Raw genomic sequence first — 17810 nt, 5'->3', positions numbered from 1 at the left:
TAAAATAATTAACTTACAATACAAAGGTATATCATATTTGCGTTTCATTTGAAACATCTACCATTATCAGTGAAAACTATTTTAAATTATGGTCCTGTCATTACTTTTTTTGTGAATTGTTTCCATTACTTCAAAATATAATTCAGACAACCCAATAAATTCAACAGGTAGGTACCCTAACACAATGAAAATACGTTTTTTCGTTTTGGAAACATTTGTATTTCCGTAATCCTTTTTTAAAAGCTTATTTCTCCCTAATCAATTATAATTCGTAATATTTTCATAATTCTCAATCCTGGAAGTAACGGAAATATTGGGTTTTGGTCAAAATTTGATTGTTGTGTAATTTGGTATGATCAAATAGCATGTCAATTCATTTGCCATCTTAAACGCGTAGGCTTTGCTTGGTTTCTATGGCAGGAAAACTGAAAGTGTTGTTGATATAAATGTTTTGGCTAAGCAAATATTACCACATAAAAATTTATACAGTGAAAACATCTTTTTTTCTATTTAGGATTGGCCAGTTACAAAAATAATGCTAATTAAGATTGTTCTTTACAAGAAATTGCCCACGAAATGGGGTTCTCTGTAAAATCCAGCAGAAATATTAAAAAAAAACAAATATGAATACTACAGGATACGCAAAGTTCATCAACTCAATGAAAGGGATTACGAAAGACGAGTACAATTCGTGAAGTGGTCAAGACGTAGAAATAGGAAAGTTGGAAATATTTGTAAAAAAATAATATGAATGGACTAATGAAAATTCACTGATTTAACAGAAATATCCATTATAGGTGGAATAATACAAATGAACATTTACATAGGAAAACCAATTTTCAAGAAAGATTCGAAATAAATGTTTGGTTGGGAATTATGGGAACATTGGCACCTTCCTTTACGATGATCATGTGTATAGTGAAATGTATCTTCATTTTCTATTCAATGAATTCGATGGCTACTTAGATGAATTACCACTGAATATCTGCCATGAAATATAATATTTTCAATAGGACGGCCCACCTCCCCATAATGCGAAAATAATAATGGAACATTCAGATGCAATATTCCCAAGAAAATAGATTGGAATCAATGGACCAATCAACTATTCAGTTCGATCCCCAGATCTTACACCTTTAGGTTTTTTTGTCTGGGAATACATAAAGGAAAAAGTTTTTTTAACACCATGTACATATATCGACCATCTCAAACAAAAAATAAGACATGCATGTATCATTATCATGCTAGAAAATTGCCACAGAAATTGTCTGGACCGACAACTTATGTGCATTCAACAAAGAGGTCGTCAATTCGAGAATTTAACGTAGATTGCCATATAGCTTTGATTTTCCGTATTGGTTTCATTTTTCCCAAACGATCATGATAAAATAATTCGTTTTTCTTTTTGATGGTTGTCACTGATGATGGTGGTTATTTTAAATAAAACGATATAAAAATATGAAATGTGATATACCCTTGGATTGTGAGTTCATCGCTTTAAAAATATATGTAATAATATCTGTGAAAAAAATTGATGGTGGCCATGTTAACATGAAACGTTTTATCGAATATTTATCATTACATAGTCATAGTAAACTTCGAATAAAATAATATTTTCCATTTTTTGACACCCTCCATAACAATGCCATTCGAAGAAATCGAAAAACAGCATTTTTGGTTTTACCCGTATAACTCTGGAAGGGCGAGAGTCCCCTTAAATTTTCTTTGGCCATGGTATTGTTCCCGATGACAGCTACCTTTTTTCCCATTTAATCGTCTTCGTATCTGTTACGGTTTAGAATATAGCAATGTTGCCACATGATAAAAAAAACGGCCTGTACATACTTGAGTCATTGTGTTGATATATTGCAATAAAAATGTTTTGATATGTTTTGCCAAAACAAAACATATCAAACAGGCCCCTGATGAATTTAAAATTGCATTCAAATAAGAAGATATAGAGATTCACCATTTATTTCAAGAAGATCACTACAAAAATAATTAGAATTGTAATAAGGGAAAAAAACCTCTGAAAAAAAATCTGTTTTTTCGTTAATCAGCTGTCGCCCGGAAGCGTATTGAACAAAATATGAAATGAGCTTACTGAAAAATAGTGAAAACAATAGTATAAACACTGTATTTCATCAGTTCGGACTTCCATTGTCTAATATAATATAAATTGATTTGAAATCCCTGAAAAAAATAAAAAGATTAACCGAAAATAACAATTTTAACTAAACAAAAAGCTGAAATTACAAGGAAATAACATACAAGCTACAACCAGAAAATAAAACATTGAAATATTAATGAAAGCTGAAAATAAAAAATATTATTAACAAAAATGAAAAATAGAAATAAAAATTTAAGGATTCCAAACCAAGTTACGTCACGACGTTTCGATTGTTGGTATCCACAATCGTCTTCGGATGATAACTGGACTTATTCCTTTGAGATCTGACTATTTATAGGTCATTCGGGTGCTTCCACCTTTCACCTATCCCCCTTTCCTCTTTCTGCTTCATTGGTTTTAGCGGGAGATAACCGTTTGGCGGGAGTTGGTCGTTTTTCGCTTGATAGGAGGTTTCCATATATTACGTATCTCTACGCTAGCTTGACTAAATGCGTTGTTGGACAACATATACGCGGCTTCCTTGAATTTTCTCCTGAACCAGTGTTCCTCTTTGTGGATGATTTCAGCTTGAGCCCATTTGATATTATGTTGATGAGTCCAAACATGCTCTGCTATTCCGGATTTGCTGGTTTCTCCTCGCTGTGTGTGTTTCTTGTGCTCAGCAATGCGAACTTTTAATGACCTCTTAGTTTCACCGATGTATAATTCTCCGCACTCGCAGGGTATCCGGTAAATGCAATTCTTGGAATACCAGTCCGCGTTTGGTGGCCTGGTTTTTGTGAGGCTGCTACGGATATTGTTCCCAGATCTGAAGCAGGTCCTGATGTTATACTTGGACCCAATCCTTCTTATCCTTTACGATAATCCTCTGATATAGGGAAGTACAAGTACTGGTTGTGGCGGCTTCTCTTCCTTGTGGAACTCTTGCTGTCTTCTAGCTCTAGCCTGTTCTACCATCACTCTGGAGTAACCATTCCGTTGAAGCTAACTTTTGATGATTTTGATTGTCAAGTTGGCAGGAATTCGGTCAAAATGTTGAAGAAAACCAATTTCCAAATTGTCGACGTTTCGAAACTTCATTGTTTCATTTTCAGGACTCTGAAATATAAGAACAAGACATATATATTAAAATGGAAATTTACAAAGCAGTTCTGTTAGAAACAAAATAAATGATGTAACAATCGTTGAAAACTAGTAAAGGTTTCGAACCCTTTACAAAAAAACAACATTGATGAATACTTACATTTAGGGCGGCTTTCCGAGTTGAAGGGTGAAGTGAATAATTTCGACATAAAATATAAATTCGTAGACAGGTTCCTGAAAGACGTTGACACAGACACAAAGGAAGTAACAATCTGATCTGTCTGTGAATCGTTCTTTATAATTCAAAAATATCCCATGAAAGAAATTAGAATTGTATTTGAAAAAAAGCAGTCTGCTAATGATTCCAAAGTTGATTATTGTTCGATTTTTTCTATTAGATTGAAATATGACGTGTGTAAGTTTTCAATATCCGACGTTTTGTTAACGCATTTTGTTCCATGTTTTGTTATTTCAATCATTTCGTTCAGGAGTCTTTTTTTAATATTGTCTGTTTTCCTATAATACTGACTGACTCAAAATCAAAAATAGGAAGGGACGATTTTCTATGGTCTGCAAGGCTAGTAGGATTCTTCATTGTTTTTAGTGGGTTGTGTATATTTTTACACACATATTTTTACAATCCCTGCTGTATTCAGTAATTCTTTGTTTGAGATACTTGCCTGTTTGCCCTATATATATTCACACATTCAGCACATGGTATTTTATAGACAATATTGGATTTCAGGTCTTCTGGTGTTTTTGTTTTATTCTCGTGGATAAATGATTTTCGATTGTATTTTCAGATTTCGTACTAATTTTGAAATTTTTATTTTCTAGAGTCTCGCATAGTTGTGGTGTCATACCTGCTACATACGGTAATTTGAAATATTTTGTGTTCAACGGTGTTTTTTCTTTATTGGTTTATTTGTTCTGTCTGAATATACTAATTTTTCAATTGAAGATTTAGGATAGCAATTCTTAAGTAACATAGTTTCTATTAGTTTCAGGTTTTGGTTCAACAATCTCAAATACAGGGCTACACAATGCAAATTTTAAAAACCAATACCTGAAACTAATAAAAACTATGTTATTCAAGAATGGCTATCTTAGATCTTTAAATAAAAAATTAGAATATTCAGACATAACGAATAGACAAAAAAAAAGTAAAAACACCGTTGAACATTTGATATTTCAAATTACCGTATGTAGCAGGTCTGACACCACAACTATGCAAGACTCTAGAAAATAAAAATTTTAAAATTAGTATGAAATCTGAAAATACCATCGAAAATCATTTATTCACGGGAATAAAAACAAAAACACCAAAAGACCTGAAATCCAATATTGTCTATAAAATACCATGAATGAATGTATGAAACAATTCGTGGACACAACACTCCAAAAAAGGGGGGCAAACCGCGGACACGTGTTTCTGGCTATTGTCGTCATCAGCGCGGTGCAGCCAAGTGTAAAGATGGGCAACACTTGTTTGCCGAAAGCAGGAAACAATACATACGCACGGAGTCAACAACAGAAGCCAACCGCACATTTGTGGTTCCAGTTAGAAGACCTAGAATTCCCAGGCTACATCTAACATGACCACGTAGGCAGCTATAGCCACCTGCGTGACATCCGGGTCCAGGATATAAATACAAATAGCAGGTAGCTATAGCTGCACGTGGTCATGTTAGATGTAGCCTGGGAATTCTAGGTCTTCTAACTGGAACTACAAATGTGCGGTTGGCTTCTGTTAGCAGGGATTGTAAAAATATACACAACCCACTAAAAACACTGAAAAATCCTACTAGCCTTGCAGAACATTGCAAATCGTCCCTTCAAATTTTTGATTTTGAGTCAGTATTATAGGACAACAGACGATATTAAATAAAAAACTCCTGAACGAAATTATTGAAATAACAAAACATGGAACAAAATGCGTTAACAAAAGGTCGGATATTGAAAACTTACACACCTCATATTTGAATCTAACACGGTCGAATAGTGTCTTGATGATTCCTCTTTCAGTCGATTAATCGACTAAGAGAGGAATCATCAAGACTCAACTAGACCGGGCTTTCGAGCTCTGTAATACAAAGGAAGGTCTCGAAAAAGAAATAGGCATCATCAAAAATGACCTACAACCGAATGGTTACTCCAGAGTATTGATAGAACAGGCTTTAGCTAGGAGACAGCAAGAGCTCCACAAGGAAGAGAAACCGCCACAACCAGTACTTGTACTTTCCTACATCAGAGGATTATCGGAAAGGATAAGAAGGATTGGGTCCAAGTATAACATAGGGACCTGCTTCAAATCTGGGAACATTATCCGTAGCAGCCTCACAAAAACCAGGCTACCAAACGCGGACTGTGATTCCAAGAATTGCATTTACCGGATACCCTGCGAGTGCGGAGAATCATACATCGGTGAAACTAAGAGGCCGTTGAAAGTTCGCATTGCTGAGGACAAGAAACACGCACAGCGAGGAGAAACCAGCAAATCCGGAATAGCAGAGCATGTTTGGAATCATCAACATAATATCAAATGGGCTCAAGCTGAAATCATCCACAAAAAGGAACACTGGTTCAGGCGAAAATTCAAGGAAGCCGCATAAATGTTGTCCAACAACGCATTTAGTCAAGCTAGCGTAGAGATACGTAATATATGGAAACCTCTTATCATGCGAAAAACGTCCAACTCTCGAGAAACAGTCATCTCCCGCTAAAACCAATGAAGCGGAAAGAGGAAAGAGGAAAGAGGGGATAGGTGAAAGGTGAAAGCACCCGAATGACCTATAAATAGTCAGATCTCGAAGGAATAAGTTTAGTTATCACCCGAGGACAATTGTGGATACTAACAATCGAAAAGTAACTTGGTTTGGAATCTTTTAATTTTTATTTTTCATTTTTGTTAATAATATTTTTTTATTTTCAGCTTGCATTGATATTTCAACTATTTATTTTCTAGTTGTAGCTTATATGTTGTTTCCTTGTAATTTCAGTTTTTTGTTTTAATAAAATTGTTATTTTCGGTCAGTCTTTTATTTTTTTCAGGCATTTCGAATCAATTTATATTATATTAGACAATGGAAGTCCCAACTGATGAAATACACCACGAAACATTGTCAACCACCTTCAAACAAAGTGAAACACTACTTGCATTACAGATACACTCTTCACCAGAGATACTACAAAATACGATATTACTCAATCTACAACACCCTGACTCAGAAGCAACTAGTCCACATTTTTTTACATCACACATTATTGACATGTTAGTGTACTAACTCAGAATATACGATGTCTAAGTATCAGCAAAACTAGATGTGTTTTATACACAAGTAGGTATAATCAACATTTTCATGTATTACTGTATTTTGGACAAATATTCATCTTCTGTCGTGATAAGGACAGGCATGGTGATATTGAAATACTTTCTACAAACTTTTTTTTCACATAAAAACTAACCAATTGTTCATTATATTATGAGTATATATCCACTTTTGAATCAAATCCAAATCCAAATAAAAGAAACTGAAATTCTGATAAGATAACAATATAGATGTCGGATGTAATAGATTTTTACGTTTTCCACAATCGGACATAATAACTACTGAACTTTTTGTATCTACCAGTGACTGTAAATTCATGCTTTAAAATGTTTTTCAGAAAATAACATACACACTTTCATAGTCACAATTGGACAATGCATCTATCGTGAAGTCTATAAGAATACGAGGCATATATGATATGGATAATATTTTTGAAAAACCCGTTGCTGTGTTTGGAAGAAAATAACTGAATATAACTGCTAAACAAAAAATTAAATGATAAGTGATACAGGGAAATAACCTGCTGATAATATCAACTTTTCATAGTCAAATGTATTTTTCGAGTACATTCTGGCCATTCTGGAGTGACACACCTGTCGATAGTGCTACATAAAAAAAAATCGGTACTGAAAATGCTCCGGTTCTTAGCCTATTCAAATCAAAAGTATTCAAATTTGTTTTCATATTATTTTCAACACGTAGCAATCATATTATTTTTCGCTTATCGTCATAACATTGTCCAGAAGAATATACTCGAAAAAAGAACTGTTATTAAAATTACGACCAGGGGCTTTCTGTGACGTAGATGGACTCGTTTCATGAAAATATTCCTCAGAACAAGATTAGCTAATAGGTACTTCATCGTTCGTGTTAGATGTACCGCTCAAATCAGCTGGTTAAGTAACCCGCAAATCGTCCTTTCGTTTTTTCTAATTTCTTCGAATGCTGGGAGTACGTTTATTATGCTTCAGTATTCCAGATGAACGTTTTCTGGACTTGGGCATTTTCAGCTCAAAATTATCCTCTCAACAACAACAGAACCCAAATAGTGATATCAACTAGATAGAGTACACATTTACATACCCAACTGGAGTATCATACTGGGTGTATCACACGATATGTGTCCAAAAAGTTCCCATACAGTGGGTTGAAGGTTTATTATAATTGATAACTCGAAAACTATTCAGGAGAGATATCTGAAATTCTACATACTTCAGAGTCTATATATGGTATGGAGAAAATGATGATTCAATAATCACAAAAAATATGTCATGCGCAGAATATGAGATTTTTGATTTTGAATTTGCTCACCCCATATTGGTGTAGTTCTAGCGCTATATGCGTTCATCGAGAGGACAGAAGTTATATCTTGAAGATATAATTCATTCGTTACTGAAACTTCAAGATATAACTTTTGTCCCCGCAGTAAACGCACATACCGATGATAATATCTACCGCAGTAGCAAACAAAACGTTTGGTACTTTAGGTTTCATTCGACCATGACCTACTGACCCGTATTTTGTTCGCTTTATTAGTTATCATATCGGCTTAATAACGTAGTACTTTTTGAAAGTGGTAGTATTTCAGAATGAAAAAGTTGATTCGATTTCAATGCAGATATTAACAGCTTAACTTTATATTCAAGCTATTTGAATTGACTTGATATTCAAGCTACTTGACTTGAATTGACTTGAAATCAAGTCAAGTTCAAGCCAAGTAGTAGTTTTTGATGTCAAGTCAAGTCAAGTCAAGTATTCATTCATCAAGTACTTGAAAAATCAAGTGCTTCTATCAAGCTACTTGATTTTTATGTTTATCAATATTGAGAAACCTCCAAGCACTGTTTGATTTCTGGAGAAGTGTCTTTCAACAAGAGCTGAAGATGCTGGCGTTGATAAAAAATCTTAGATCAATTTGGCCAACCTTGAACAAAAAATTTGCGTGCCTCCTTCACCATTTTAATATATCTTCAGAACTGTCAGCACGTGATTCAGACAGGAATTTGTCTATTTCATAACGCCAAGCCATTTCATTTGTTCGATTCACAGGAGATTTCTTGAATAAACTGAGAGACAGATATCAAAGTCACTGTATTCAACTTTTGAAGATAGAGATGATGCTGTTGTGATCTGTAGACCTGCCTGAAAATATTCTGTTTCAAAATTTTTTTAAAAGTGTTCGACTGCTTCCTTTTCCAAGTCTTTTTCTCAACTTGTATTGGAGAATGTTTCCTCTGTATTCTGCGGATATAGGATTGATACAACACACTACATCCAGTTTGTTCTTTGTTGATGAATTTATCTTCAGCCGCTTGAATACTGTGAATGAATTTTAAATCAGTCTCATTTCTACTTGGATTATTATCGAGTTCAATAGCCCATGGTTCTAGCTTATCCAAGAGCATATTTATACCAATTGTCACCATCGGAAGTGTGCATTATACTTCTCCATCTAATGTTTTGGAAATTGTCTTGAAACTGTTCAGACAGGTATTGACAAAATCGATCTATTTATCGACAACTCTGTGTCTGTAGGCTTCACAGTTTTCATATTTTCTGTGTTATCACAAATAATGTTCATAGAGTTTTTCATACTGAGGCCACATCGTAGCATATCCAAAGTTGAATTTCGGCATATCCATTATTTAATTCAGAGAAATGCAAAATTTTCGAAATCGCCGCGCAGATTTTCCGATTTTTTTGACTTCTTTCCAAGACAATGCTTTTTTTGTTGGAGATAGCAAATTTAGATCTCCAGTTATCTCATCACTCTCCAATAGATCTGTCTCTATCTCTAGAAACTCAAAATCAGAATCAAGTATTTTTATAAAATCCCCTGCCCTCAGATTTCATATGTGCACAAAACATACTAAGAGACTATTTCCAGGGTCAATGTCGGAAATAAAGTCTGCAATCTCATTCATATAGGTGAAATTGCTGTTTGTATCATCAGTTGTGATTCCTTACACAGAATTTGTCAAATCGTAGAATTCCAATGTATCAGCAAAAAGCTGACCGGAACATTTCCATTGCCAAACAATTAATTTTATTCCTATCCGGAAAATTGCGTTAGGATTCAGGAACTTGAAAAAATTGAACGCTAGGTATATACTTTTCCAGCATATACTTCACAAGTAGTTTTTCAAACTGATCTTGCTGGAAATCCTGAGAATTCACCTAGGAAAAATCAAATTGATATATAAATATATTATTGTATTTATGAATAATAATTTTTAAGAATTAGTAATAAGTAGTTGTGGTTTCAATAAAGTAATATTACTTTTCTACGACCACATCACCCAAAAATAACAAAATTTTCCCCTTTGATTGTTTATAAACTACCTACTAAATTTCATACGTGCGCAAAAATATTTCCACACACGTGCAGAAAATAATGATAACAAAATTTAATACAAATCTCGAAAAAAATGTATTGTGTTCGTAGGAAAAATAGTGTACACACCTAGTAAGAAAGTGACATTCTTACACTCGTTAAATTTTCTCACTCGGCTCCCGCAGCGTTCAACAACATTCTCATTCGTGTGAAATGTATCACCGTCTACACTAGTTGTGTAATATACTCTTCTGCAAAACCCTGTTTCAGCGTTCAGCCAAAACCTGGCTGAAGTCTGATTATTGAGGAATTTGCATTGTTTATGTGCCAGCTCTTGTATAAGTTCACGATCTTCGGATTGAGAAGTAATTTCCTCTGACACATATTCTGACTCGCTGGTCTCTGATTTCATTATTTCCGATGAATTACTCTTTTTTTCTTGCAAGGCACTTCTTGAGTACTCATGTAATTTTGTGATGTCACATACTTGGTCAAAATTACCATTCACCTAAGACGTGTATGTATGCATAATTGATTCAGTCAGCTCGGAGCTTGGGGAACCCCCGTATTTTGTCTAAGAGCGAGCGAGCTTGCAGAAATATACACCGTGCGACAAGTGCGTATCAAGATCAAGTAATATGAAGTAGCTTGATTTCAAGTCAAGTAATACATATCTCAAATCAAGTCAAGTCAAGTATGTAAATTTTTACGAGCTTGATTTTTGAGTCAACTCAAGTAGTTTGTTAAAATATTAAGCTACTTGACTTGATAAATCTCTATTTTAAAGAGGTAAAACCCGACTCCAGCGTGTTCGATTGAAAAAAAAATGTAATTCATCACTTATATAATACTTTTTCCAAGCTTTTCTTTGAATTTCTTAAAATTTATTTCAAGTATATTGAAAACACCTTTTCCGTCACAAAACAAAAAACACCCTCTCTAGCTTACCGAGTTGAGATGAGTGGTGTGGAAAATTTTTTTTCACTCATTATTCCACCAACAAATATTGTCGGGGTAGTACGAAAAAAGTTAGATGTGTTTAACGCTGGGTCGTAGTAAATAATTACCGGGATGTGGATGTTAGAACGTCTATTGTGGATACAATACAATTTAATTGTAGTCCTATAACAGAATCCTTTGCTCATAATCAAGCATGTTTGAATTATATGAAATTATGAAAATATAAGTGTAGTGATAATGAAAATAACAGTCAGTTATTTACTGGAAATATCCCGCAACCACAAACAAAATATATCACACGTATTCTGCTCGATCGACCGTCCAACACTCTCTAATCTCACTTGTCTCCTCGTGGCCTTTTTTTCTCCGTTGTCAGTTCGTACTCGTGAATCAACTACAAACACGGAGTCGATCTCCTAACATAAGATTTGACACAATGTTATAGGTTTGTAATTTTCAGGGGGATATCCTTCCTTAGACTATTCGGAGCAGGATATAATATTTCCTGATTTATTTGCGCTTCTTTTCGATGATCCACCCCCAGAAGTGAACAGTCCAAGAGGTCCTCCAAAATGTGCGAATGGAAAAACTTTTTGCGAAAATGTCGAGTCCTATCCTTATCGCCACCTGAAAGAAACGTTGAAGAAGAACCCCATCTATAAAGATTTCTTTGGGAAAGATGAAGCTCCCGTTGAAATCGCGAATAGGGTTGGAGGTGATCAATCAAGGTACTTTTGCGCTTCTATTGTATCAACGATTTATCCACAAATTGGAAAGAATAAAAATAATAAGTGGAAATTTATCATAAATCAGAAAGAAGAAGATGGGTTGGTACAAGGCGTTCTGGTAGAGACTTGTAGAAAGTGAGTACCTTTTTTTTATTGGTGATGGTGTCTTAGGAAAAATATTTTCAAATTTTGTACTGGGTGATCCAAACTAGATTCAAATTTGTAAGGCACTTCATTGACGACAGCATTGGTTTTCAGATAAAAGACTATGTTCAACTTCTCATGAATTGATACATGATCCCAATGTTGAAGCATATCATATTTTCCAAATTTGAGGTTTAAATTCATAACTATGATAGAAAATTCATCTACTTTTCTCTGCGTTATCAAAATAGTATTTCACTGCTTGTAATGGCTAGTTTAGCGTTATAACAAAATGAGCATGACTGTTCAGGGACACCATGTACTATCCATCAAATGAAATTAATTTTCAGTTGCCTACTGACAGTTGAATATTGTAGAAAGTTCGGCAGGCAAAACATCCTACGCACTCCACAAAAAATGTGAAATGCCAGGGGATAAAAAACCGGTTTTTCGAAGTTTTAACCAAATATTGGTTTGAATGGAGTAGCCAACGGTTCACGAAGAATTGAAAGTAATTGTTTCATTCAAGTTTTGGTATTTTTCTTCGTTGGATCTGATGTTGCAGTAGTTTTCATGTTTTCTTGTGCATTATAAACATATTTGTGACATCTGGTGGAAAACTAGTACTTCGAGAAGGAATATTAGTGGAGTTTTATCCCAACGTCAAACCGTTAATATTAACACATCGACACATGTTTCAATCGCCAAGTGATTCGTCTTCAAGGAGGAAATCCAAAAGGAACTGGAGGGTCCTCAGTTTGAATCTGCGAAAATAAACGGGTGACACCCTTGGCATTTTCTTCTTATTTTTACATTGTTAACGACAATCTTCAGGAGTCGAAACTTGTGCGACCTGAGGACTAACGAGGTCTTACCTTTTAACGTTATTGAGTGTCTTGATATAGATACAGAAGTTATTAATCGGACATAGCACTCAAAAAAGTGGCATGCAAAGCATAGACACGTATTTCGGGCTTTTGGCCCATCATCAGTATGGTGTAGCCAAGTGTAAGGATGGCAACACTTGATTACCAAAAGAAAGGAATACAAATGCTCGGTGCTATCAGCAGGAGCCAGCCGCACATGTGTGGTCTCAGTTAATAGATCTTGAGTTGCCCATCTTTGCACTTGACTGTACTGCTCTGACGTGTCCCCGGTTTTCCCCTTTTTTGATGTGTTGTGTCCACGAATTGTTCCATTCTCACTAGAATATCTATTTTGATGCCAGAAAAGTATACTTCTAATATCGGTGTCAACTTCTAAAATCTTATTTTTGTTGATACACTTTCGACAAAAATGAAAATATAATCCTGTAGCTGCAGATTCAGTTGAGCATTGCTTGAGTTTTACACAGTTTGACAAAATGGTTAAGGCTTTCGCGCCGGTGTTTTTAGTGTAACTATTTTCCAGGTTTGAAGGCCGTGGATATTAGGTAACGTATTTATGTTGACTCCTCAGATAGTTTTCCTGGCTTGGGTAAATTACCTAAAGCGTGTTTGATTCAGGTAGTCTGGTGTAATGCTACCTGTACCTGGATTCAGTAAATTTTTAATAACTTTCGTTGACCGTTTTCTACCTGAATTTCTATTGCCTCCCGTACCAGTCGGCTGTGGTATCCCTGGTTTTGGAACAGAATCCTCTGGTTTACCGTACCGAGTGATGATTTGTCTATTTGGTTCAATCAGCAGTTTCTTCCATGCTCCTTCATTCAGTCTTGTTACCAAGGATCTTTTGGTGGTTTCGATGTATACCTTCACACATGTGCACGGTATGGGATGCACCCCTGCTGCTGATAGCGGGTCCCTTTTGTCTTGAGCCGACCTGAGGCTTTGCTGTATCTTCTTGGTAGGTTTGAAAACCGTTTCAATATTGTGTTTCCCCAAGAGTTTTCCAAATTTGTCTGTGACCCTAATGATATAAGATAGATACGCGCGTGCAACCATCTGAGCTTTCTTTCCGTTTTGTGCCGTATAACTCTTCAGTTTGATTGTTTTTTGATATCGGGTACACTGTTTCCATTCGATCTCCTCTGAATGTTCTAGTCCACATATTCTTTGAGCTCGTTCCGTTAGAGTGGAGATGACTCCTCCCTTTGGACTAGGATGATAGTTCGATAGTACATGCAGGTACTTATCCATGTGCGTGGGTTTTCGATTCATTTTGTGGGTTAGTCTAGAACAATCGTTCGATTAGTACATCTAGGAATGCTATCGGCTGCTTGGGTGTTGAACGTTCAAGTGGTCTTATAGCTTATATCCCTAGGGACACAGACATATTGTGTTTCCCTTGGGGAAACACAATATCGAAACGGTTTTTGAACCCACCAAGAATATACAACAAAGCTGCAGGTTGGCTTAACACGTAAGGGGCCCACTATTTGTTCGAAAAGTACAAAAAGTTACACATTTTTTGAAAAATTCGAGGCAGATTCGTTTCTGCAGTTAAAATTTTATTGTCAAGTACTTCTCATCTTCGAAGGTAAACAGATTGATTAAAAAAAAGTAATTGTAGAATTTAACTGATGAAACGTTTCACATGATGAATTACTGAATTACTGTCACAATATCTTCAAAAGTTTGGTATTTTCACATTTTGTTGTTGAACTTGAATTCTAATTGATTTATTTGGACCGACCTATTCTCATGACTCGCTTGTTTAAGTTATCCACAAGTATTTTCAATCTTAATGTATACAACTCAAATATTGATTCATTGACATCATTCAGGTATATATTTTAAAGTTCAAGAAAATTTTTCGTTATACTAAGCAAATGGTTATAGGAAAATACAAGATGGAGCAAACTAAATAAACAAATGACGGAATATATTTTGTATCTAATTTTAAATAATTATGCTTTGAACAGCCTGATTCTTCGTATTCTGGAGCTGGGGAATCAATATCACAAGTATTTAGATCTGTTCAATGTGTCACTTCAGGTCTTGAAAAATCAATTAATTATTTGTATTTCACGGTTCGCTAAATGTTTTGTAAAATGGTAAATTGTAATGTAGTCATTAGACACGAGCATTCAAAAATACTTTGTAGTTCTTCACACTTTATTGAATGTGTTTTTGTAAATTGGCTTTGCCGTTAAATGAATAAATGAATTTCTCGTTGAGAATGAAATAACGGTGATAAATGCTAGAACAGGCAGATCCATAAGCATAAGACATAACGATCTTTACAAAGATGAAACGGATAATAGTGTAATTTTGTTAACCAAAAGTAATAACTAAACGATATCATTAATAAAATTGTTACAAAGAAGATAATTTGAAAATTCAGCTACCTTTCTTTGCTTCGGTGATATTCTCGAGTCCTGAAACTTTTCCCAACGGATCAGGTTGAGAGTCATCAAGAAATAAACTGTTTCCAAGAAAAAAATTCATTTTAATAGAGGCCACTAGAGACCACGCAGGAGTTTGTATAATCCAGTCTAATTAGTTACGTTTTGTCATTCCATAAAAAAAGTCTCGATTAAAAAAATTATTATATTCATAAAAATTCTTGTGCTTAGTAGTAGCGATGAAATGAAAAATACTCATGAAGGCGAATATACGATCTGATAATTGCTATAAAATGGTAAACACTGAGGAACATTTCATGAATTCGAAGAGTTGAGGATTAAGTAGTTGAATAGTATAAATGATATTGGAAATTCGAATTATTTTAGGGATTAAATGATGCTTGCCAGAGGATGAATGAAAATTGCTCTCATTAGGGTTATTTGGGACGTATCGGGGTTATTTCGGTCTCATTTTAGGTATCGTCAATGGTGCTTCATAGTACTTTTCACGGAGCAACTGCGTGGTCTACCAAAAGAAAGAAAACTGTAAAAGCGACAAGACTCTTCCTGAAAATTTAAAGCATGCAGCTTATCCACCTCTACCATGTATATTTGATCTCGACGCAACGCCTGGCGCTCTCATTATTCGAAGAACGGATTCACAAGTTCTTTGAAATCACAGGGGCTTCACAGTAGACCCACTGTACCCATCACGCAACTACGCTAGACGGAGATGTTGAAGACATTATCCTGGCGGACCAGGAATGTGTCTTCTGTATTTCTTTGGCTAACGTTCCTTTCTTAGTGTGGCGAGCCAGCATTATTTCGAGATTTGGGAGTAGGGTCTCCGATAATAAGAACAGCCAATTATCTGAACAGAGTCTGCAGCGTTCGAAGACAAAGTATCGATATTTCATCAATTTCTCCATCTCTTTTCGAATGATATCCATCTCACATGAAGCCTTGAACTCCATGACGAATATTATCCTACTTTGATGGTCGTCGAGTACAACATCAGACTTATCGGCCTGAGAATGGAAGATGAAACGTCAACATCCCTTCCTCTGTATGATCATCATAAGAAGAAAGCTATCTGAAGACGAAGACCTAGCATATAGAACAACTTTATCAATAGGATCCATCATTAAATCATCTATAGGGAGAAACAAGTTCAAAAAAGCTTCGTTCATGTTGAAAAACGATGTATTCTGCAAAACTAGTGAAGATATATGCAACATATGGAAAACACTAACTTAGCGGCAATACGGTCTGCATTGCACTAAATTGGAGACCAAGGAGAGGGAGGGAGGGGAGAGTAGCAAATAATGAGATTGCCCACGTGACCTGCAAATAGTATTGAATTCTATAACTCCAATATTTTATATTCAGATGCATATGACCCTCCATCGTTTCCTTATTTTGAGATCGCAGTTGAATATGTATTCAGACAAATTTTATGTTGAAAGTATTGAAAATTCACGTCACTTACTTTATACGTTTTTTTTTTCAGACCAGATAAACCATGTGACATTCTTGTAGACCTTCCTGCGGGATATACTACATCGTGCAAGCAGAAGTACATTTACAGAAGATTATTAGCATTAGATGGATCCGGCTCAGTGTATCCGGATAGTTTTCAAATTCCAACGGCTTGTTGTTGTTCCTATACTCGTAATACAGAATTTTTGGCAAGATTTGGAGCTGCAGTTACTCCTGTTAGAAAAAAAGATATCTGAAAAGAGTCTACCTACTCACTGGAAGTAATGAATTATCCCAATTTCTTCGTTCACCAGGAGTTTTTTTTTTATGCTCATTGAAGATGTAACTACCATTTCAAGTATTCTTCATGAAACAAAATATACAATTCCATTGTTATTATAGTGGAATCTCAAACTTATAGTTTAGCAATGTAGTAACTGCTTATATTCTCCTGAATATATAAGGCACTGACGAGACGGTAATTTTTTGAAGAATTGAATATGACTGATAATGATAAATGAATGAATAACAATAAACTCAATCATAGTCATTCACAAATATCTTAGAAGCTATTCAATATATTCATGAAAATCATCAGTTTTCATTTTTGTCTTTTCCCGGTTCCCTATTGGGTTTGTCTTTTAATCTTCCTGTTTCCTTTATCTACTCCTGAAATATCAAAACAACGGTTATGCCAGTGACCTATGTTTCTAGGTTCATTAGCCGTGGTCTACATGTTTTATTCCTCAAGTTTCCTCTTCTACTGTGGCGGACATCATATATATATATATATATATATATATATATATATATATATATATATAAAAGATCAATAGATAAATACTTTCTGATCATTCCCATATTCATTTCAACTTAAGAGCCACCGGTAGACAGCTGTTTCAGCCTATTGGGCATCGTCAGTACCGGGCAGGCGGTCCTCGATTGAAGATAAAATGTGAAAAATCAGAAAAGTACTTGATAAAAATAGCTGCGTAAACGAAAGTGAAACATAAGTGGAACCACCTATTGGTGTGTCACCCAAGTCAACTTGCCAAGTTTTTATGTCAGTGTTGGTGGTTTGACCAATCAACCGACAACTGTGGACACGTGTTTCTGGCTATTGGCCTCATCAGCGCGGTGCAGCCAATTGCAAAGATGAACAACAACTGGTTACCAAAAATGAAAAACATCACAATATATACCTATGCACGGTGTCACCAACAGGAGCTAACCGCACATTTGTGGAATCAATTAGAAGACCTAGCATTCCCAGATGTCATCTAACATCACCACGTAGGCAGCTATAGCTGCCTGCGTGAATTCCGGGTGCAGGATA

At 35.2% G+C, this 17810-nt stretch overlaps 1 protein-coding gene across 2 annotated transcripts in view; it reads left to right on the top strand.

Annotated features, from left to right (window-relative positions):
- Window positions 1–17068, top strand: part of LOC111506599 (uncharacterized) — a 47751-nt gene extending 30683 nt beyond the window's left edge. Inside the window, exons 3-4 of one of the 2 annotated variants that reach the window (XM_074172939.1) lie at window positions 11298–11565; window positions 16506–17068. In XM_074172939.1, the coding sequence (XP_074029040.1) occupies window positions 11298–11565; window positions 16506–16731 (494 nt within the window). In that variant the 3' untranslated portion in view covers window positions 16732–17068. Of the gene's footprint in view, window positions 1–11297; window positions 11701–16505 lie in introns of both variants that reach the window. The other variant, XM_074172938.1, reaches the window with a different exon arrangement.
- The last annotated feature ends 742 nt before the right edge of the window (window positions 17069–17810 follow it).

This window comes from Leptinotarsa decemlineata, unplaced genomic scaffold, assembly GCF_025532065.1.
Source record: "Leptinotarsa decemlineata unplaced genomic scaffold, Ldec_3_MD MMD2_tig00000199_RagTag_RagTag, whole genome shotgun sequence".
In the NCBI taxonomy this organism is placed as follows: Eukaryota; Metazoa; Arthropoda; class Insecta; order Coleoptera; family Chrysomelidae; genus Leptinotarsa; species Leptinotarsa decemlineata.
The sequence above is the reverse complement of the archived record's forward strand: the minus strand, read 5'-3'. Positions and strand labels throughout refer to the sequence as shown.